This window comes from Austrofundulus limnaeus, unplaced genomic scaffold (genome assembly GCF_001266775.1).
Source record: "Austrofundulus limnaeus strain Quisiro unplaced genomic scaffold, Austrofundulus_limnaeus-1.0 Scaffold31, whole genome shotgun sequence".
Taxonomy (NCBI): Eukaryota; Metazoa; Chordata; class Actinopteri; order Cyprinodontiformes; family Rivulidae; genus Austrofundulus; species Austrofundulus limnaeus.
The window spans coordinates 181,763-204,672 of NW_013952433.1; the positions used below are offsets into that span (position 1 = coordinate 181,763).

Sequence of the window (22,910 nt, forward strand, 5' to 3'; positions counted from 1 at the left end):
ACACACACACACACACACACACACACACACACACACACACACACACACACACACACACACCACTACAGAGAGGGAGTGCTGTGTCTTTGTACATATTGTATGTACTCATTGTCAGAGCTTATAGTTTTTTTTTTATTATTTTAAAGGTGACACAGTTGACTGACAAGCTGAAGAACCAATCAGAGAGTAACAAGCAAGCCCAGGATAACTTACACAAGCAGGTCCAGGAGCAGAAGACCCTGCTGCGTTCATCCCAGGACCGAGCTCAGACCCTGGAGACGTCCGTCAGCGAGCTCACCGCTCAGCTCATGAACACCAAGGAGAAGGTGTCTCAGCTGGATGCTCAGGTCAGTCAGCATCACGGAGGAAGACTGACCCAGGTTTATGTTGTGATGCAAAATGTTTGTTTATGTTGTTTGTTTTTGATTTGTTTATTTTCTCCAGCTGAAGGCAAAAACAGAGCTGTTGCTGTCGGCAGAAGCAGCCAAGGCTGCTCAGAAAGCCAACCTGGAGAACAACCTGGAGGCRGCTCAGCATGCTCTGCAGGACAAACAGCAGGTGGCTTTCTGCTTCCTGTTCAACTTTCTGAAGCCTTCACTTCCTTTTTATACTTTCTGTCTTTCTTCCCTCAGTTTTTTTTTTTTACGATTGTTCTTCTGTTAAATTCCAGGAACTGAARAAAGTTCAGAAGAAGGTTGAGGAGAAAGCCCAGAGGCTGAAAGAGAGACAGGAGCAGTGTGCTCAGCTAGAGACCAGCCTGAAGGAGTGGAAAGACAAACTGCTGGCTTCAGAGCAACGAGTTGAGCAGCTGGAGGGCCTCAATAAGGTTTGGGTTGAGCATATGTACATCATTTTATGTTATGACACAATTTTCAWATGTTTTACAAATAAAAATCTGGAAAGGGTGGCATGCATTTATATTGAAAAAACACCCTTTACCTCATTTTCAGCTGCAAGTTTTTTATGGTTTCATGTGGTTTCTTCCCCACAAATTGCTTCAGGCTCAGTCAGACTGGATTGATTTATTTATTTATTTATGGATGGACAGCATCTGTGAAGTTCTGTCACAGGTGTCAGGCTTTTATTTGTCAAACAGTCAGCTTCCTTCCACTTCACGATTAGGATCTACTTTGTGTTGGTGTATTGCAAAAATAATCCCTGTAAAATATGTTGGTTTGTGTTAAAAAAAAATGAAATGTGGAAAAGTTCAATGAATTTGAATACTTGTTCAGGGCAAGATTTTAGGTCATAAATATATTATAATTTTGTTGTGATCAGAAACTGGAGTCACAGCTAGCTGAAGCCCAAAGCACACGGGACCAGCTGCAGCAGGAGGTGCAGAAACTGCAGAAGGAGAATTCGGAGGTAAAACGGAAAGGAAAGGAGCTGCAGCGCTTTCTGGAAACCGAGAAGGAAGGGTGAGACAAACGACACACAGTTTCATCTGAACCGAGARGTTAATGAAGATTTAAAGATGTGGGAGGTTTTATTAAAGCCTTTATTRGTTTTCTTTAAGAGCTAAAAACCTTCAAGAGGAATTAAAGAAAAAGGCTGCAGCTCTGAGCGACGTCCAGCAGCAGTTGGAGCGCTGCGAACAGGAGGTGACTGCTCTGAAGGTGAATCTGGGTAAGGTGACCCAGGAAGGAAAGAATCAACAAGCAGAGCTGAGCAAGAAGGCCCAGAGTCTGACGGTGGAGCTGCAGAGGARCCAGCAGGAGAAAGAAGCTCAGAGGAAGGAGCTTTCTGCTGCTCAGGAMAGCTTAGAAAAGACTAACAAGGCACTGAAAGACAGTCAAACCCAACTGAACTCAGAGAGGAAGAACCATAAATCAGCCATGGAGGAGAAGGTTGGTTTWAATCTTAGGTTGTATCCAATACAAATAATAAACAGCTTGTTTACAAAAACARGTTCACACTGAAAGCTGTATTCTGTCTCAATCCTCAGGAAAAATCCACTGAAAAAACAAGGCAGGAGCTTTTAAAAACTAACGAGTCCACCACAAAGGCCATGAAGGATTCTCAGGAGCAGCTGCAGCAGATGAAAGAGGTCAGAAAACAGACGAGCAAACTTCACTCTGTTCCAGTTTAACACTTTAACTTTACATATTCAAATGTCAGGCAGAGAAAAAGTTGAAGGCACAGCTGACGTCCGTGGAGCAGCAGCGCTCCAAGACTCAGGAAACACTGAAGCAGAAGGAGGCGGAGTTAGAGAAGACACGGGCGGAGCTTGAAACCATTCAGGGGTCTTTAGAGGAGGAGGTGAAGAAGCTGAAGGGCCAAGTGACGGAGCTGCAGGACGTCTGTGTCAAGAAGGTAAGAAGCTTTTCCAAACTCCAGACCGCCTTACATGATTCAGACAATTAGAACAAATGTATTGGTTTGTGTCTCCAGGCAGAAGAAGAAAGAAAACTGAGCGCTCAGGTGTCGGAGCTCAGACAGGAGTTAACGTCTGAGAAGAGCCGGACAGCAGACCTGCAGAAAGCCTCGCAGCAAAACCAGCTGGTCTTTACCAAACTTCAGTCTGACTTCTACGGCAAAGAGTCGGAGGTTTCTGCTCTGCGACAAGACCTCAAGGTAAAAAAACAAAACAAAACAAAACTCACAATCTGAGAAGGAAGGTGTGTTTTGATGCTCTTTGAGAATAGTGATCTCCATTACTTGAGGTTAAACAGCAGAACAAATCTAACCCTCGTGTATAATGCTAACCCTAATTTCATTCAGAATTCWGGATTTTACAGCCTTTGTGGTTATCCCGTATTTTGGGGGACACACATCGATGGTACATGTGCTGATAGTGGTCAGGTCCAACAGCAGAAAACGGTTGTTAAATTAGCAGGAAGATCAGRCCGTCTGGTCCTATTGAGGTTAGTTTTGAGGTTGAGTTTGAGGTTAGTTTTATTGAGGTTGAGTGTGCAGCTGAAGTCCACGTCTGTGTTTCATCTCTGCATCGTGGCTTACAAAAACAACAAGCTTGTRCTCCGAATCCGGTGTGAAAAAACACTAATGTTGTTTAAATGCTTAGTTATGCCTAACGTCTTCTACAGAAGGAGAAATGATGACTATTTATTAGAGGTGCAACAATACATGCATCTGAATTGAATTGTTCAATACAGTGCTCGAGGTTCAATATGCACTTTTTATCAAATGCAGATTTTAACATTTATTTTATCAGCTTCTGAAGATGAGCTGTATTGATTCTCAGTGGATCTGTGTTCTACTACTCCACCTAGGCTGCATTGTCAAGCACAGATCCACTGAGGAACTTGCTGTTTCAGCAACATTTAATTTAAAAACTGTACTTTTGAGGTTAAACAAATGTTCATAATTAATTTCAATAAGTTACGAGTTAAAAAAAGGCATGGACATTTCTCTTTTTATGTGTTGAAAAAATATCGAACAGTGACACTAAAGTATCTAACTGAATTGTGAATTTTCTCTCTCTTAGCACCCCTACTATTTTTTAACCGTGACACAATATTTCAGTTATATACAAGAAAATATTGAAATTTATTMTGTCAGTAGATTAGAAATAAATTGGTCTAAATTTACTCCTGTGTATAAAACCATCCCCTAACTTTATGGATGATTTTTGGAGTTAAATCTTTTGTAATATTCWTGAATGCACGGTAACTATAATGTAGCAAACTTTGAAAATACCWTGATACAAACTTGTTTCACATAYTAAGTGTTGGGAATGACTCTCAGTTAACACCACACCAAATCTTAGCTCAATATCTGTAAAACTGACTGAGCTAAATCCATTTTTGTAATGGCCTATGTAAGTTAACTGGACTGTTTCAGGAGAACAAGAACCAGATTTACTTCACTGACTTCCTCTCACGATGCTGAAATGTGACTTTGTGTGACGGCAGGCGTCCGAGGACAAATTGAGCGTGGCCCAGGAGGAGCTGGCTGCTAATCGGACCCATCAGACGGGTTTGGAGGCTCAGATCCAGGAACTGAAAGCGGGCCGCAGCTCGTTAGAGCAGGAGCTCTCCAYACGAGATCAGGAGCTCCAGCGGCAGGAACAAATGGTGAAGGAGCTGCAGAAGCAACAGGTAGGAGAAAAGGAAACAACGGACACATAAATACACATTTTCCACTTGATGAGATCTGATAAATATTAAACGCTCTGATCTGTTCAGGGTCAGGTTAACAAGGAGCTGCAGGACGAGAGAAACAAGATGGAGGAGCTGAACAACGCCAAGACCGCTCTGGAAAAAAACAACACAAAACTCTCGTCTGAGTTAAAAACATTTAGAGAGAAGAGCGAGAAGGTGAGTGTTCACACCGAGCAGACAGACGGGCTTTTCTATAAACGGGATTTAACGCTGGTGGTTGTTTAGGAGCTGGGTGAGCTGCGGGAAGTCAAACAGCTGTTGATCCAGCAGAAGCTGGAGCTGCAAGGTCAGGTGGAGGCAGCACAGGGAGCCCTCAAACAGGAGCAGAAAGACCACCAGACCACCAGGGACAGCAGGAGCAAAAGAGAGGAGCAGCTCCTCAGCCAAACAAAAGAAGTCCACAATCAGCTGGTGGGTCGCCTCGACAGGAAAAAAAAAACACCAGGAAGTTGTTCCCTTCACTTCCTGTTTGAAGCTTGTTTTATCTTCTTTAGGCGGCAGAGAAGCGAGCCCGAGAGGAGCAGGTGAAGCTGGGCGAAGAGGCCGAGGCCAAGCTGAGCGTGCAGGTGTCGGCTCTGAACGAGAACATGGCCACGCTGAAGAGGGAGTGGCAGAGCAGCCAGAGGAGYGTGGGCGAGCTGGAGAAACAGACCGACGAGCTGAGGGGAGAGATTGCTGTGCTGGAGGCCACGGTCCAGAACAATCAGGACGAGCGGCGGGCTCTTCTGGAAAGGTCTGTGGGCYTGGCTTTAGACCCTCATCCTGAGCCCCCCTTGTTGTCCCAACGGTGTTTGCTGTGAATCAGATGTTCAGTGAGAACATAAAGACACTTCAAGTGTCTGCTCCAGAACACGAGAGAGACAATGTGTGTCGTGTGTTCCAGGTGTGTGAAAGGTGAAGGGGAGATCGAGAAGCTGCAGACCAAAGTGATGGAGCTCAGGAGGAAGCTGGACGACACGACGGCGGCCATGCAGGAGCTCGGCAGAGAGAACCAGTCGCTCCAGGTAAGAGAAATATAAAAATACCACAGTGAATGTTTTTTATATTTACCTACCCTCAGGTAGAATAAGTTGCATTTATTTGTTCTTGCTTGTAGATCAAACAGTCCCAAAGTTTGACCCGAAAGTGGGCCGAGGACCATGAGGTTCAGAACTGCATGGCCTGTGGGAAAGGCTTCACCGTCACCGTCAGAAAGGTGAGGGATGTTCTGCTCTTTATTTAAACAGCCGAGCACAGCGTTTTCCCTTTTCCCTGAACTTCTCTCCGTCAAATCCAGCACCACTGCCGGCACTGCGGGAACATTTTCTGCGCCGAGTGCTCGTCTCGGAACGCCCTGACGCCGTCCTCCAAGAAGCCGGTCCGGGTGTGCGAGACGTGTTTCGAGGAGCTCCAAGGCTGATGGGTTTTTATTTTTAACTTTTTCATCTCATCCCCTTACCTCCTCCAATCCTTACATTCTCCATTCCAATGAGCAGAAATAGTCTGTCATTTTTAACGTGCACTATGAAGGATAAACCAAGTACGCAGACTCCTGTCAGACTCCTGGTTCTGATGTTTCGGMGGAGGGGAGGATAATTAAAGGGATCCACTGAGGAGACACCAGAATCATTATGGGACGAGATCAGTTTTGTCTGTATCTATTTTTGTGCCTTTGCTACTCCTGTGGACTGCCAGAGAGCGGAAACAGTGAGGATGAAGCATCGTCCGTCTCTTCAAACTCTCATCCATCGCTGTCCGGCCTCGTTAGCCACGGTGTTAAATGTTCACATATTGTGGAGTAATTCTGCCCTACAAAGGTAAAATATGAGTTACTTTAATATTTATTTCTAACCTAGGACAGAGAAATCACTGTAAAGTCAAAACTTAGGCAAAAATAATTAATTTTTTATCACTTTTCAATCAAATGATGAGAAAATAATGTAGGTGTAACATAATTCAGTTTATACTAACACCTTTTACACGAGGGGTTGTTGGTGTTTTAATTTATATTTGTGCAAACTGTCATGAGGACAGAACAGTATTTTAAATGCACAAGGATGCATTTTTGTTTTATTGTTTTCACTACACGAGGTTTCTGTCAGGTGTAACTCATGTTTTAACAAAGTTGGGATGTTGTGTTAAATATACATAAAAACATAAATCTGATAAACCCATATTTTATTCTCAAAGAAGCATAAATATGGGTCGTTTCATTTTAATTTTTTTTCCCAATGTCCCAACTGTTTTGGAATTAATTTGTATATATTTTATATATATTTTGGTTTTGAATGCTCAGTAGGAACAGCCCCAAAGACAGCAGTTAATTAGCCAMTTTGTACACCAGCTCTTATCAGTATCTGCAGAAAATGCATCGAATCAGTTCATGTGTTTCCTTTGTGCGGCAGACTTTGTAAGGAAAAGGAAAGTTTAACGTCTGTTTCACGACCAAAGAATGTGTGTGTGCAGCGTGACTCCAGCGGAGGTGAAAGTCCTGAGTTTGACTGTCTTCAGTGTTTTTAGAGCTTCGCCTGGAAGCTTTTTGAGTTTTAGTCACAGGATCGGACATTTTCATCTTAAAAGAAAGAAGAAAGAAAAACTGCACGCTCTGTGATCAGTCTTGTCTGACGGCTGTTTTTTTTTTCTGTGTATTTTCTACAAATTGTGGTGCTTTTTGCAGAATGGTCATGCAGCCTTTGAAGGTGTCTGTGTTGTCTTTTTTTTTCCTGCTGCTTGTTTTCACTCATCAGCACTGACTCCAGCGGAAGGTGTGTGTGTGTGTGTGTGTGTGTGTGTGTGTGTGTGTGTGTGCGCGCGCGTGTGTGTGTGTTTAGGACTGCTCAGATCTGTTGTATGAACGTGAGCTTGGGGGACTTCATTGCTGCTTTCAAGTACAGCAGTAAATTGCAGTTCTTTGTCCAGATGAGAACACTGTAAATGTAAATTCCTGCTTTGTTTAACTGATATTTGTTCGGGACGATCTCTTGTGCAATTGTCTGTAGACTGGAGCAGGTGGAAACACTGGAAGCCAGACTATGCACACTGTTCTTCAGCTTCTGTCAGCTCTTTGTGCTTGTTTTTATTTTTACATTTTTTTAACGCTCGTCAGTACTGAAGAATGTCCTTTTCGAACGCGAGTAAAAAAAAAACTCGTTTTTTGGAGTTTAATTGGTTTTTGTCTACCTCAGGTTGGCAGAGAAAAAAAAAGCACTATTTCTAAACTTCAGGCACAGTTGGACAGAACTGTGCAAAAGTCTTAGGTTATGTCTCAGTTCTTTACTTTTACTTCCAAGCAGCCAGACTTCCTTGTATTTATTGATGATCTTATCTCAGTGTTCTGTCCTTTCAGACGAAACATCTAATTTAACTGAGGCTGGTTTAAAACTTCTGCACAGTGCTGTCTCTTTGCCTGCATTCGATGTAGGATTTCTGACTGTTCCGTCATGTTGGACAGTCCCTTAACTCCAGATAAAAAATTTGCACCTTATAGTATTCTGGGCTCACCTTCAGCATTTCCTGCTCTGCGTTCTGACGCCTGACATGTTTGTAAATGTTTGRGACGAGGCGAGTAAATTACTTCTTCGTGCACGTAGAAACGTGAAAACAGTGAAACTGTGTTTGGATTTGTCTTAACTCATTTTCTACAAAATGATTTTGACCGCAGACGTGCACWCGCTGAGCCGCGGCTCGATCTGCTGCTGCTGGTCCGACGGGCTCCACGTTCGGTCTTCGTACTTATCGGGTCGTGCTGGWGGGCCTTTAGAGACTGGGATCCTGCAGGTCCTGCAGTCTGTGGGACTTCAGTTGAGCTGAAGAAAGGAGGGGAGGGATGTAATTTATGCTCACATGCACCATGTTGATTTTCTTACTCATTGTCATTGCAAATTTAAATAAAAATCTACATTATGTTTCTAGATTTTTCTGTTTTTGTCTTCATTTTTACACTTAATAGTTTTCTGCTCATTTTATTTTCTTTTAACTGACAATTTTCTATGTGGATTTGGGATTGAATTATTATAAATGCATTTTTGTGTTTTTTTTTTATGATAAACTTTGAAACTTTGGCCGTGTAGTATATCACTATCTTGTTTTCCATTTGAAATATTTATATACTTTGATTCTGAAGCACTTTCCTTGTGAAAATATTAGGTCAAATATACACTTATACAGTATATACTTCACTAGCTTTATTCTCACAAAAGGGTCAACTTCTCCTTCAGGATGCCTGTAAAGCCCTTCACATCCTGGCCAGCAGGTGGAGCTGCTGAGCTTAAAGTGTAACATTTCTTATTAATAAAAAAAGAAAAATTTGACAATACATGTTAGGATAAAAATAATAGCTGTTTTGTAACAAATGACATTTTTAGTTTGAACTATGCCCAGCTAAGGTGGAACTCCCTGGTACTTTACTGTCTGTTAGCATTTATCGCTCCGTTTACATGCAGGTGTTCCTCTTACAGAAGTCCTGCTCAGTGACATTTATGACCCTATATTTTTGCAATGTGTTAAGATTTCAAAAAACACCTTCATGTATATCACAAAAATTTGTTGTCTCAGACACTTTAAAATATCTCTTATTCAATTTGATTTTGATGATATTCTAAAAAGGCTCTGTGATGGACTTTCAACCTGTCCAGGGTGTACCCCGCCCCTCACACAGTGAAGCAGGTAAAGGATAATGGATTGATATGTTGAGAAAAAAAAATCTTCATATTCAGAATTTATTGAACACTAATGCAGTTTCTGCCTTTAAAAGGCACACATGTAATTTACAAAAAAAAAACAGTCCCAGTGCTGTTTGAGTGGTTCAGATGTCAGTCTGAAGTTCACACTGACTGGACCTGATGGGTCAGATCTGTGAGGACTCCAACCAGGAGGATGTATTCTTCAGCCGTGGCTGCTGAGAGTCCAGCTTCAGCAGCGCCGACGCCGCACCTTCCATCTTTGATAACCACTCCCTCTAGAAAAAAAAAAAAAAAAAAAAAAAGAGGCAGAAACTTAAGACTAGTTTGTTAAACCTGACAACAAAGCTGCACATTTCTGTGTAAAGGTCNCTTCAGCAGCGCCGACGCCGCACCTTCCATCTTTGATAACCCCACTCCCTAAAAAAAAAAAAAAAAAAACAGTCAGAGGCAGAAAATTAGGACAAGTTTGTTAAATCTGACAACAAAGCTGCACATTTCTGTGTAAAGGTCCTCAAAGTAATGATTTTTTGGTTTTAAAGAAAAACTAGAAAAAGATAAGTTGCAGGTATTTACACAATAATTCTACAATAAATGAGTTTGTTTTATAAGATATAAATTTAAACTAGAAGTTCTAATAAGGTTCTCTGTTACAGTAAGTTAAATCATTGCACACAAACACTGAAATGTAAAAGTGCGYGGAAAATAAAGACACCACTGTTTGTAAAATAATTTTATGTCCAGAAAACCGATGTTAGAGGTTCGACTGAGTGTTGTGATATAATTTTCCAGATTTTCCCGTCAGGCTTGAACTGACCTTGGCAGCCTCTGATGCAGCTTGCAGGATGAACGCACCGATACACTGTTGGTAGCGGTTGTGGTGCATTATTATGAAAGAGTGAGGCAGACCCGATGCTGTGGAAAAAAAAAAAAAAAATTTTATTGTTACATAAGAAAACAACTATAAATAAGACGCTGCAGCTCTGGTGTTTTTATTCACCACCTCTGCTGAAGGTCTCACCACAGCTGGAGAACTTATAATAAAAAGTTGTAATTACTGGAGGCATTGAGCTGATCGATGTTCTTCAGCTGGAGTCGGTCCAGAGAGATGGGCTGGTCCAGAACCGTGAAGGTGCATCCCTCCTTCAGCAGCTGATCCAGCTCCAGGTTCTGCTGCAGCCTCAGAGAGTTCTCAGAATTTGTGGACCTCTGCACAGACAACGAGAACTGAGAGCCTGAATCTCTAACGTGAGTTCGGATGAGAGCGAGAGGACGACYAACCTTTTTGTTCCTCTTTATCTTTGTGATCAGCAGGAATTCGTCGAACAGGAACAGATAAACATCGATSAGCTTTGTGTTCTCTGGTAACGAACCAAAACAAAGAATCTGGTTTTATTCAAAGTGCTGAGCGTGAAAAATGTGCCGGGGGGTGTWTGCCAGCTGTGTCACCTGTGAGCACCAGCTTCCCTTCGTGCAGCAGACTCCGGTGAGAGATGAGATTCTCCAGGGTGACGGCCTTCAGCAGGTGTTTCAGATTCTGAAAGAGAAAAAGCAATAAGTCGCATCAGATTCCACTTACAGATAAACGAGAAGCCGTCYTACATCTGTGACCGAGGTTTCCCCACATAAACCACAGAAATGTTTACAGGTAAACAAACAGCGGTCGGACCTCTGGGATGAAGGATCTCTTCTCTCTCTCCCACACAGGCGGCCACACCAACGCATCCCTCAGCTGTTTCACCTTCCTGTAGTTATCCAGCCATTTGACCTTTCCCTCCAAGTCACCTGCAGACACAGATTCCAGTCAGTGGTAAAAAAATGACAGATTTCCGTCTGACACTCTGGCCTTTCAACAGCAACGTTCCAAAAGAACAGGATTTACTCAATTAAAAAAACAGAGTAATTTCAAATGTTCATCTTTAACAGAGTGTTTGTGAGAAACAAACTGATCCCTGAATTTAATACTACAAACTGATGTATGAGCTTTAAAATAAAAAAAATATTGAACAAACCTTCCTGTTTTATACATAAACATGAAATAAAAATTAACAAAAAATTATGTAAAACTTCTGATTTTGTGCTTTAAAGTATTTTGCATCATTTGCAGGACATTTATTCAAATAAATATAGAGAAAATGGAATAATTTAGTTTTCAGGAGGCTGTTTTTAAACTCTGCTTTGGTTTTATAAATCCTTGTATCGCCCACTGCTGAAAGGCAATAATGCTTTTGATTTTATTTGTGTTTATTGTTTCATGAACTAGGTAAATTTTAATGAAATTTTCAAAAATAAATAATTTAAGACGTATTGGGTTGATCAGTTTTTCCTGTTATGCTGGATTAAAAGTGGGTTTTAAAACCTTCCTCTGCTTTAACAAATTAAAATTTAAACGAGGAACCATTCAGCTTTTTATTATCAGCACAAAGTTCAAAATCCCGTGTTTGTTCACTGGTTTTATTTAGTGAACGAGTGGTAACTGAAGAACACCGAGGCCTGACAGCTAACATCTACACTGGATGATTTCTACAGATTAGTGAAATCTGTGACGCCATCCAGGTGTTTATAGATAATAAAACATCCTTTCGTGTGGCTTTAAAACACGTCCTGCTGCAGATCCACACAAATATTTTCACAAACCAGAGGCTGATTTAGATTTTTAAACAAAAATATCTGAAACAGTTTGGAGACAGAAGCAGTTACTTGTCTAAACTCCTGGAGTTGTTAAAAAGGAGGCGATTAAGAAAAGATTAATGCAGATCTAGATAATCTGATTTTATTTACATTCACAAACAGCTGTGCCTCGTGCTCATCAATGGGCCATTACAGCTGATAATTATTATCTGTTGATTATCTGCATGGTGATGACAAACAAGGGTGTGGCAATTTCGTGAGAGAAGTATCTTCCCCCTCACACCCAGCTGAGGACATTAACCCAACACGTCTCAGCTCTGACTGCCTGACTGGGTCAGCTGTGCTCAACTCAATCATGACCATTAAACAGGTGTGGTGCAAACAAACTTTCTGAATTTGATTATAGAATCGTCGGTTTTTTTGCTCGGGGTGCGACAGTGAGGTGCAGCACGTTTCCCACAGCCTGTCCGTCGAGTTTCGTGACACGTCTGCAGGCAGAGGCGTGCTGGCTGCGGTCCAACACATCTGAGCTAAAAACACGKCTAACATCCACGTTGCGCCATCCTTTTATGTTTGTAAACATCTCCTCCGAAGTGTTGAAAAACAGCCSTTTAAATGACATCACCCTGACACTTTGAGGCCGAGATCAGATCTGTGCTARTAAGTCAACAAATCAGACGAACGTCCCTGCTATCGCTCGGAGGTGAGGCTGRGGTGCTGACGGGTGATGGATGCTCACATATAGACGCGTCCACCTGCTCGGTCACAACCAGCAGCCCTCTGCTCTCCTCCGCCAGCTGYCACCTCTTTGCGATGTTCCTCAGCAGCAGCGGGTATCGGGTTAGCCTGTGCAGAGGCGCCACCAAAAGGTCGCGTAGCAGCAGCCTCCGGCACTGCTCGTTCCTCTCGCCCCACTGAGGAGCAAACAAAAACAGTGGGGGAGGAGTCAGAAAGGCAGTGAGAAGATGTGAGAATAAGCTTCAATGTGTGACGGTGAGGAGCAGGCAGCACATGGTGACATTCCTCACTGGCAGGGCTCTAAACTAAACTAATGGTTTAAGAGGCAGCGTAGCGGRGTGTTCTCTTTCATACCTGGCACACATCGCCTGCAGCTTCTTACAGGTACATGGCGTTCTTGTTTTCACAAGCTAAAACAAACAATCACACAAACTGTCTCCTGTACCTTTACGTATGATCCAAAATCCTCCCTGGACATCAGGTTGTACAGATAAAGCAGAGCTGAGGAGTAGTTGAGGCAGTACTTCTCCAGGCAGTGACATATGCTCTCCTGAAACGTCTGCCAACAGATACAAGAGCCGTTCAAACAGATACAGATTTATGGGTCACATCAGGCTGCAGATAAACAAACAATAAAAAGGTGAGGAGATCACAAAATGCACGTAAGCAAAATAAAAAAGGAGAAAAAAAAACTATAGGATGGTGAAAACACAGCCGCAGCCTGGCATTAATCATCTGTTTTGTCACAGGTGCAGTAAGTCGTCACAGCGTCTGACTCATACTCGCCTTGCTCAGCAGCTGCAGCAGGGTGGGCCCGCCGCCCTTCGTGATCTCCAGCGTGTCCTTAATGACACGCAGGAGGTTCTTCAAGAAACTGGAACTCACCTGAAGGCAGAGAGCAGAGTGTCAGGTGTCGCCACGAGAACTTCTGCACTTTCAGTTTGTTCTCACAGGGAAGCAGCTGCTTGGGATTAAAAACTGGTATTTCTAGAAGGGTTTAAACGTTTATTTACTAGTTTTGGAGAACATTTTGCTCAAAGCAGGAAACAGTTCAAGTAAAAAGCTTATTCTGTCTTTTTTTTACTGGAAGGGACCTAAAAATACTAAACAGAGTCACGAGGGYAAAAAAATCTGTTTACATCAGTTTTACAGATTTTGAATTTTCACCTAAATATGTGAACAAGTCCTGGAGTTCAAACTTAAAAAATAAAGGTTGCAGAGATATTGTTGAAATATAAAAAGTGATAATAAACCTTTAAACGAAGACCCTTGTTGAACATTATAAAGCTTTAAATACATTTATGAATTACTTTTTAATTTTTTTATAACAGATAAAGTAAAAAAAAATGACATTATTATATATTTTTATATTAAATTCTCAACCCACACCTGGTGTTTCATGACCACAGGTTTGGAAACCACTAATTTAAAGAATACGTTGTTTGAACTGCACTAGAATAGTCTTGCTACCATTATAAAAACCTCTACAACAATTTATATGCTTAAAAAGACGATTAAGTAGAAATCACTGGGAAAATGTACKGTTTGTAGCATTTAGTGAAAATAAGACCTGAAGATATCTGATGTTTTTGTTTTATTTTTGTTTGGAAGTCGTTGAAGCTTGAGTTTGTTAAAGTTGTTTTTTTTAATTGAAAATAAAGGACAGATATAAGACTTTTATCTTTATTCTGCACTATTCATTCACGGCATGATTCACTTTTCATTTTTTATTTTGCTGTATACAGATTGCTTTTTTTTATAAATTAAATAAATTGAAAAAATGAAGAATGGCTTTAAGAATAGTTTTTTAATTTTTTTTTCAGCTTAGGTTAAAATAAGTTTATAAACATGGACTAAAATGATTAATTTAGATGTTATTTCATGTTTAWGAAGGTTGCAGCTGCTTCATGTGATTTACATGATGAATATTGTATCAGAAGGCCTCATGCAACTGTTTTGCATGTCGTCTCACCAGACAGAGTTCATTCAGGTTTGCAAACAGCCTCCARGAGTCCACATCTGTGAGGCAGCTCTTCAGCTGCAGGTCTGTGAGCGTCGCCAAAAACACCTACAAAAATCAAACAAAGACTTCAGCCATTTGTCAAAATCTGGCGTTGAATTTCAACCCCACTGCAGCTCTGAGAGGAAAACCCACAGAGACCTTTATTTGAGCACGCAGCAGGATTGGGTTTCATTTGGGTTGGGTCCGTTTGTTTGTGGTCCTGTGTGTTTGGGTGTGTACACACGTATTGTGGGTCTGTGAATGGAKAATCACCTCTTTGAGAACCATGAGCTGATCCAGGAAGTAAACACACTCGCTGGTGAAGAGTTCCCAGATGGCCTCTTGTCTCTTTCGACCCTGAGGGTCAGAGGTCATGCTCACCTGCTGATCCTGGAGGAACTCAGGCAGAGAGAAGTCCTGCACAAACAAAAAAACCACCATCATAAAAACCCTCAAACAGAGAAGCATCGACTTCCACACGTATGTACACCTCTGACCTTAAATTTCCTTTCAACATCATGACTCAGATGCAGGCCAGTGTTTGTTTATATATGTAAGTTAGGACAACTTGACCGGTTGCTGCCTAGAAATTCTGGTTTAGCTCACCAGGAGTCATTTCACCTTTGCAGGAGTTCTCCTTTAGCTCTGTTATCGTTTTAAGCTCCTCTGCAAACGGAGCAGTATTTATTTTGGAAATCAGGGCATCTTTGTYGTTCAAACTCTGCTTGGATTAGTACTTGAGCTGAACCAACAGGTGGATTTACATAAAAAAACAGATTTGTTGCAGACACTCATCATTTCTCACCTTGTATTTCTGAAATTCAGTACTCCTCCAGTCTTGAATCTGAACCGTTGAAAGGCATTTTTCTATATCTGGAACTCCGCCTATCTGCAACTTCCCTTTAGTCTGGAAAATAAAATAAAATAAAAAAACACAGAGGTTTCTGTTATTGTCTGGATAAAATAAGTGATTACATGCACGTTTCCCYTTTTGCCCCAGTTAATGTGTGCAAATATTACCAGGGCATCAAGTCTGACCCATGTTCTGCATTTCAAGTATTTATTTGTTACAAAAACTGTTCGACCCAAAAGGGATAAGAGGGAACAAACTAATCTGCTTTGAGAAGGGGGTCAGAGAACAAAGTCCAAACCAACTGCCCAGTTTAGGGCACCACTCACTCACCGTACTACGCCTTAAAAAGGGCCACTTTGATTTCTTTGTATCTGTAGCAATTAAGAGAAAAGAAAAAAAACATGTTAAACACAGATTATATTAACTTAAAAACATACAATTCTTTAATTTTAAAAACACACACTGAATCAAAAAGTTTTTTTWAACAAAACTAGCATCTGACTTAGCAGAATAATCCCCACATACCTGATACCTCTTTAAACTCTTCACTCAAAAGAAAATCTGCTTTTTAAAGTGAGGTGATGTTCACCTTTTAGGCATAAATTGCCAACATTACTAATATAAGCAGACTAAATTAATTAGTTAATAAACTTTATTTTWGACAGTTAGCTTTAATATAAAGTAGTAATTCATCCAAAAGGTTTTCTGTGAGGTTTATGATAATGAGTTTGTTTCTTTAACCAACTTATATTTAAACTTCCACTCAGGTTTTCTAAAACATTATAAACTGTATGAATATTTAAAAAGGTCCAAAGGGCCTTGAATGTTATTACTGTTTATATAAGCAAGTTAGCTACTATCTATTCGTTTTATATAACCTCTTCATCAGATATTAGATGATTGTGTAGGCTGAAGCTTTTCCTGAAGGATAAAGTACATCCTGGAGAGGTTTCACATGACTGTAATAAACATTTTATAAACAAGTCGCTTTTAGGGAGCTCCTTAAAGACTCTCCTCATTTCAAAGACTAAAAAACACTTGTTGCTTGGCTCACAATAACAATAAACATGGGTGGAGCTACAGTCAAACCTACTGACTAACCTGATTTAAATGCTGACTCATGAAGATGTGTGAACAGAGATCAATTAATGTTTTAATTCAGAGAATTAAAAACTGTCTTAAGACGATACTTTAAATCTTTTGAAGTGGAGTTCTGTGGAAACARTATGAACAATTAACATCTTACCTGGTGTTGATAACTGTTTAAACGACCTCAGTTTGGAGAAATCGAGTTTAACTCTGACCAGATTGTTYAGCTAATGACTTAAAGTGAAAGCTAAAACTTCAGAATAAATTCAATCGTAAACATTTAAACAAGGTTAATGCAAACACTGTTTTATTAACCTTGACGTTGCTGTTAGTTTCACAWTCACGTGGGAGAAATATTTAGATTTTCCTGCTGGAACTGCCTCGGGCTGCGCCGTCATTTGTGCCCTTAAATAACCGTGTAACGTAAAACTGACGGAAATGCWAAACAGCATTCGCATGAATGACTGGATTTGTTTCAAGATGGCAGCAATTCAGTCTGACTCATCCCCACGCCAAATAACTGTTAGCGTGACAATGTGATCAGAATTAAACAGTTTCTCCAAACGGAAGGTGTTCTAAGATCCATCTACATCAGGTAAGATATTCTGTATTCAACAGAAACCCATTAAAAAAGATCTGAACTCTCTCGTTCATATAAATTATATTGAATTTTACCTGATAAATTTGAATCATTTATCATGTCAGCTGCTCCATTTGACACAAAAAGGTCTCCGGGTGAAACGTCTGATCCAGGTAAACTGACCACCACGGAGCTCCGCCTCCTCTCATGAAGCCTGAAACAGAAACATCAGATGGCTCTAATGGTTTATTCTATATCTAATAATTTTCCTGTGGTGAATGTAAAACATGGAGAAGGGAGTAGCCTCTGAGAGAAAAATGAAATAACAGAATTTCTTTTGTCATTCTGCGTAGCTAACACGCCACCTGCCCTGTGCAGAAGAACCTGGGATGAACCTGAYAAGCAGATATTATGAAGGCGAAGTGTTGTGTGTCTGCCTCGTGCYTCGCACGGCTGCTGGTTACTGGAAGGAGACAAGCAGTCGATGTGTGCCAGTTATAATCCTCTCMTTCTCCTTTTCACAGTGCGTAACTGAGGCTTAGGCTGGAAAAACACAGACCTGCCTTTTAGCCTTGGGCAAAGCCCACACAGACGCTGTTCTGAAGTGTTTTGACTTATCCTCCTTTGCTGTACATTAGGGATTACCGCTCRGAGTAAAAATGGACTCTCACAAGCTAAAATTAACTGAAAATCCCAAGAATGTGGTTCTGTTACGAAAAGCAGCATTAGAAAAACTATAAAGGGCARGGCTAGGACATGTCGCCAGGAATGATAAAGAATTAAGAGTCTGCACCTTGAAAAACTTGATTCGTGACAGTCCAATCCATGCCAAGTCTAACAAGAGACAAGCAGCCGTTTAACGAGTCTGCTGTCGATTAAAGTCAGGTGCGCAGCAACAAGATGGGCTGGTTTTGCTGAAAAGGAGCTTCCATTAGAAAAACTCTCATCCACAGTCAGTCGGTGAACGGCAACAATGCTTTGTGGTTTCACTTTTAAATATTTAAGTGTTGTGGCTTCTAAAAGAGGATCTGAAAGTTCAGAAGAACCAAAATAAACAGACCTGACTCAACCTCAAACAACCGAACCACCTTCACTCCACCATGGAGGACAAACGGTTTTTCTTTACGACTTCAACTGTTTTCAGGAAGTTGATGCGAGAGGAACAGTTAAGGTTCTGTTTTTTTTTAAAATGGCATCTATTGTATGTAAAATCCTCTTTGCCTGTCTGAAAGAGCAGACATTCTTCCTCTTACATAACTTAACATCCCCTCATATGGGAACTGCATTCTTGGAGTTGTACCTGCACAGTTGCACTGTTGTGGATATGAGCCACATGGCTGCAGGGCCCAACTGTACACTTGAAGGGAAACTCAGTCTGCTGCTGGACATAAGTAACCTGGTACGTTTTTCCGTCATGGTGCTTTTGTTAAAACGTGAAAGCCCCAACTGTTCCCTCCTCTCTCTGGCAGAGCTGAGCTGAWAAAACCTCGTGCTCAGTGCACGCACGGCACAGCAGATAATGGCTGGCATTGGCACCTGAGCACCGCCGTAGCCGATGGGGCTGTAAGAGAGGCGCGATTACGTCTCAAAACCAGGTCAGTGCCTCCTTGCAGTTTGTTCCACAGCATCKTCACAATGCCATCCTGTTGCTTTGTGATCGTGCAGAAAGCCTCCTCTGTACCAGACTCTCTGCCACCGAGAGCACTTGTTAATAAAATGGCCGTTTTGTTCRGACACAACAAGAAATAAGGATGTTTCAAAACAAAACGGCTCGCAACGGGCTGGACACTGCAGCAGGCARGGTGCCAAGGTGCAATTAATGGGACAAAAGCTGCCTAATTATCCAGTGAGGGGAAGAGCCTCGCCGCCCATTAGGAGGGGCGTGGGCGGTGGTGAGGGAAAACAGCTTTAATGAGGGTTTGTCTAGCCCGAATATAACCATGGGACTCTCAAAACTTTACCCACCATGCTTATGAAGCATTAACAAAGACATGAATGACAATGAATGGACAAAGGGGCTCAGAAAGCTAAAGATCCAATCAGCATCCAGGGATTGGGTCAAAGGCACTTTGATGTGGCGTAGCTCAGTCGTTTTGTGATGGGACATGATTTGTCAAAAGAAACGGCACAACCTCATCCTGAAAAGAGGCGACGGATCAGCAAACATGAGACGGTGTCCCGGCACAGGAAAGMTTACTACATTCCTGATAGGCAAATATGTCCTCACATATTTTAAAAAAGGTACAAAGACAACATGCAAAAACCAAGTTCGTCACAAGTCCAAGGTTCGGCGCGCTCACCTGCCGTCYCTGTGTTCTGACTCCTGCAGAGACAAGAAAACTCTTGTTAGTGCGATTCGTTTTACAAAGCCATTTTTACACAATTACACCGTTCGCTGAGGATGCAAAGACCTCCTGATAACAAACGCCACTATATCACTTTCAAAGACATTCAAATTTGTATCAGTGTTTAAAGTGGTCGCTCCCATTCTAAAGCCTCTGATACTGGGGGGAGAAGGCCGACACTCTATTGAGAACGCGCTTGCTTGAACCCACGAGCTGATGAATAGATCTCCCCCATTATCTTTTCCCAATCGCTCACTGACCCCTCCATTATTGGGTGACTGCTGACTGCGATGAATGGGGGCCCGGGGAGAGCACTTCCCAGGGCTCTCGGGTCTGTGGGTTTGGTCCGAGCTGTCAGTGCGTGTAACTGCTGATTCATTTGCTGTCAAAAGCTCGCATTGTGAGTGACCGCTGCGGGAGGCAAGGCAGAATGAGGGAGAGAGGGCTTCCGCGAGGAAGGAATGTCTACCTATTTAATTTATTAAAGGCCTTGGGTGAAAATCCACAGTGAGCTACAGAAATAAAAGGACTATGAGAGGAGGTCTGAGGTTAGGAAGAGAGATCTTTTTATTTACAAAGTCCTAGCATTTTTTGAAGAAATGCATATCCCTCACCACCACTCGTGAAACTTTTAGACAAACAGTGCTAAAAATGATGGAATTTTTGGTAAACCTTGAAAATAACAATCAAATATGTTGACTCTAAAAGTTCATCAGTTGTAGATATGAACCTATGAAAGATTCATTAACACCTGCCCACTGTCTGCTGATATATTTTACTAACAGTGCAGACAAACAAGTGAAAACAGCCTTCAGATAACAAAAAATAGTTTAAATTTTAAACTAAAAAGCTCACCTGCAATTCTCCATCAGGAAATCCAGATTTTTTAAAAAGAGCAGGATGAGCGCTGTGACACTGCTGTTTTGTGGAACTGACCCCGTTCTCCAAAGTCTTTGATCTGTGTGATCTGGTCCTCTGTGAACCTGACTGATGGTTGAGCTCTTCATCAGAGACGGGGTTTGCGGCGAGAGGCGAAAGGGGGCTTTTCGGGGACGTCGTCGTGGTGGACGAGGGCTCCTCCTGAGTGCTCTCCATCATGACAGGATCTCGAGTGTTTATGACCGAACGCCGCGTGCTCCTCATCCTCCTCAGGGTCGGAGATGTGGAGATCCGCCCGGGAGCTTGGCGGTCAAACTGGAAGAACGGTGCTGCCAAACCGTCAGTCTCCACCGCACACGAATGCCTCAGCTTGGAGTGAGTCCGTTTCAGGTCTATGTGCATTATGACGGGGCTGCAGGTCTGAATCTCCTTGTCCTCTAAAGGCCCCGAGTCCGTTTGCGTTTGGGCGTCCACCAGACCTGTCGTGACAACTTCATTCTCAACCCATTCAATGTAACTCCAATCCAGCTTCCTTTCTTTGTCCTGGTCTTTGTCCTGCAGAATAACGTGCTTCAGCGTAGTCATTGTAACCTCAAAGGCATTATTATCGTGCAGCGGAGATCAGAAAACAGGTAATCTCACAGGCCGATCGCTTCACCTCCTTCAGGTTAACGTCAAGGTAATAATCCTGTTGCGTCGCACTCTCACTCTGTTTATTTGTTTCTGTGAATGAAAAAAGAAAACTTTTAAATTCACAAAAGTATTGAGTCCTCCCTCATTTCTTTACATTTTGCTTCCAAGGAAACAGATTTTCTTGGGATTTCTTTGGTGTTTTTGATCACCTACTTTGCATTTTTTTTTTAAATCTCCTATCTACAAATTATTCAAGCATAAAAATTACCCCTGAATGCAAAAAATAAACCAGTGTTGTGTTGACATAATACTGCCTAACACAACATTTTTTTGGCCTTTATATGTGTCTGTCTTTTACCAACATATCTCATGAACCACCGGATACATTTTAAAGAAATTCACCCACATGAGCACCAAACTGACTCGAAATTTGATGTGGTAGTTAATGAGGAGTCATTGTGCGATATCCCGTGAAACTGTGTATAACGTTATTTTTAAGGTTTGACCAAAACAGCTACAACTTCATTTCTCAACATAAAATGATCTTAGTCTAAAACTGTGGCATGACAAGAAGCAGGTGTTATGCAATAATACTAGAAATAGAAAATAAAACTACTTTAAAAAGGGATTTATGGGCCTTTTATTACCAGCAGCCTGTCATAAAGATATAATATGTTCCCACTTCTTTAACTGAATAAATACCAAAGGTAAAACAGTTTGATATAATGTGTTTTAACATGAACAAGTCCAAGAGACTTGATGCAGTGTCCTGTGTTAGGAAAATATCAAGCACAGACAATATCTCTTAAAAACATTCAGATACTGTTTATCTGCTGTATTTTTTTAAGCACAACACTTTCACCTCTATCTTCTATTTCTATCAGACTTGGAAGCAGGCACTGTCCTACATACTGTCATAATCAAGTATTGAACAGAAAATAGGTAAAATTACAATAAAAACCTTTAAAGACTTACAAAAATGTATTAAAAACCATTGGTCAAGACCACTTTAAAATACTATAATTTAGTAGGACGCAAKGTGAAAATAAATTAGAGCTAATTAAAGTTTTGTCCATTTCTAWATCTTGTGAAAATTGGTTTATTTAGGGTTGAATTGGCAGAAATAAAAATCTTCAAAAAGGTCCACTATGCAAGGTTGGAAATCCACAGAGATGCTACGGTAAGTGTGACTGTTTTATTATTCTAGCTCTTGTTTCAGACTGTTAGATCCTGCGTTTTATATTTATTCATTTAAAGTTTAACAAATTGCTGCTGTTCTCATCCCCAGTATCAGGTGCATTTAATTGTTTTAATAAGTAAGCCGCGCGTGCTTTAACTCGGCACCTGAACAAAGAAAACACGGACATACAAAACTGCTAAAAATAATAAATTAGGAACTGAAACCGCAACTGCTTTGGGTGGAAAGTAAAATGTAATTAAAACCCCAGAGTTTGCTTACATCCACGCTGCTCCGCGCGTCGACCCCACTCCACCGGCGGCGGCTCAAGGTGAAGTTTGACCGGGGAAAACTTGGCTAAAACAGCGGCAGSCTGGAAGGTTAAACTCCGGAGGAAGGCTCGAAGTTGTTAAACTCTCAAAAGGCGAGAAAATAAGAGCGCCGAGAGTTTCATCTTTGTCCTGACCTGGCGCTGGTGTGGAAGGTGCGACTGACTGTTCAGCTGAATGGGAAAATTAACTCAGCGTGAACCCGACTTTTACGTCATCACGCAGCCTCGACTCACGTCTCACGCAACCCGGAAGTATGAGGTTGAATTTGATAGTTTTTATTTTATTCTCGTTTGAGAAATTCTGTCTTATAAATAAATAAATGAATAAATAAATAAATAAATAAATAAATAAATAAATAAATAAATAAATAAATAAATAAATAAATAAATAAATAAACAGTAATGCCGTCACAGCTACTGCTATTAAATAAAAAATCACATAAAGCAGAACAATATATACAACTTTCCAATGCTGCTATTTTCATTGAAGTTTTTTAATTGTTTGACAGAAAAAACACTTTTATTTTTTTAAATTTGCCCTACTTACATATTGTATTGTTTGTGAATGTATTGCAATATAATAGGCATGAACTGAATTTAATTTAATTTAATTTTACTTAAGATCTGTTTTGAACTGAACTTATACTTGTTTTTTATTGTTTATTGCCCTTAGATGACCTTTTCTGTGAATTGGCTATAAAGAAATAAACTGAATTTAATAGTGTCACATGAGATGACGGTTTAACATTTCACACCCCTTCATTTTGAATACCACATACTCTCTATCTATCTATCTATCTATCTATCTATCTATCTATCTATCTATCTATCTATCTATCTATCTATCTATCTATCTATCTATCTATCTATCTA

At 41.0% G+C, this 22,910-nt stretch overlaps 2 protein-coding genes across 3 annotated transcripts in view; one reads left to right on the forward strand and one right to left on the reverse strand.

The window, feature by feature from the left end:
* Positions 1-8,013, forward strand: part of eea1 (early endosome antigen 1) — a 26,664-nt gene extending 18,651 nt beyond the window's left edge. For both annotated transcript variants that reach the window (XM_014005492.1, XM_014005493.1), the window contains 15 exons: positions 147-347; positions 445-558; positions 671-826; positions 1,279-1,418; positions 1,517-1,847; positions 1,946-2,047; positions 2,119-2,313; positions 2,392-2,574; positions 3,873-4,058; positions 4,146-4,277; positions 4,347-4,532; positions 4,616-4,854; positions 5,005-5,125; positions 5,218-5,316; positions 5,398-8,013. In XM_014005492.1, coding sequence (XP_013860946.1) covers positions 147-347; positions 445-558; positions 671-826; positions 1,279-1,418; positions 1,517-1,847; positions 1,946-2,047; positions 2,119-2,313; positions 2,392-2,574; positions 3,873-4,058; positions 4,146-4,277; positions 4,347-4,532; positions 4,616-4,854; positions 5,005-5,125; positions 5,218-5,316; positions 5,398-5,520 — 2,508 coding nt within the window. In that variant the 3' untranslated portion in view covers positions 5,521-8,013. The remainder of the gene's footprint in view (positions 1-146; positions 348-444; positions 559-670; positions 827-1,278; positions 1,419-1,516; positions 1,848-1,945; positions 2,048-2,118; positions 2,314-2,391; positions 2,575-3,872; positions 4,059-4,145; positions 4,278-4,346; positions 4,533-4,615; positions 4,855-5,004; positions 5,126-5,217; positions 5,317-5,397) is intronic.
* Positions 8,014-8,802: 789 nt separating this feature from the next.
* plekhg7 (pleckstrin homology domain containing, family G (with RhoGef domain) member 7) lies at positions 8,803-22,225 on the reverse strand. The gene is made up of 17 exons (XM_014005498.1): positions 21,989-22,225; positions 19,873-20,619; positions 18,973-18,995; positions 16,768-16,886; positions 15,334-15,374; positions 14,956-15,057; positions 14,424-14,567; positions 14,121-14,216; positions 12,935-13,033; positions 12,594-12,707; positions 12,150-12,324; positions 10,449-10,564; positions 10,229-10,316; positions 10,061-10,140; positions 9,838-9,988; positions 9,597-9,694; positions 8,803-9,057 (listed from the first exon to the last, which is right to left on the reverse strand). Exons 2-17 carry the CDS (start codon positions 20,479-20,481, stop codon positions 8,947-8,949), a joined length of 2,166 nt encoding a protein of 721 aa, XP_013860952.1. The 5' UTR covers positions 20,482-20,619; positions 21,989-22,225; the 3' UTR covers positions 8,803-8,946.
* Positions 22,226-22,910: the final 685 nt, after the last annotated feature.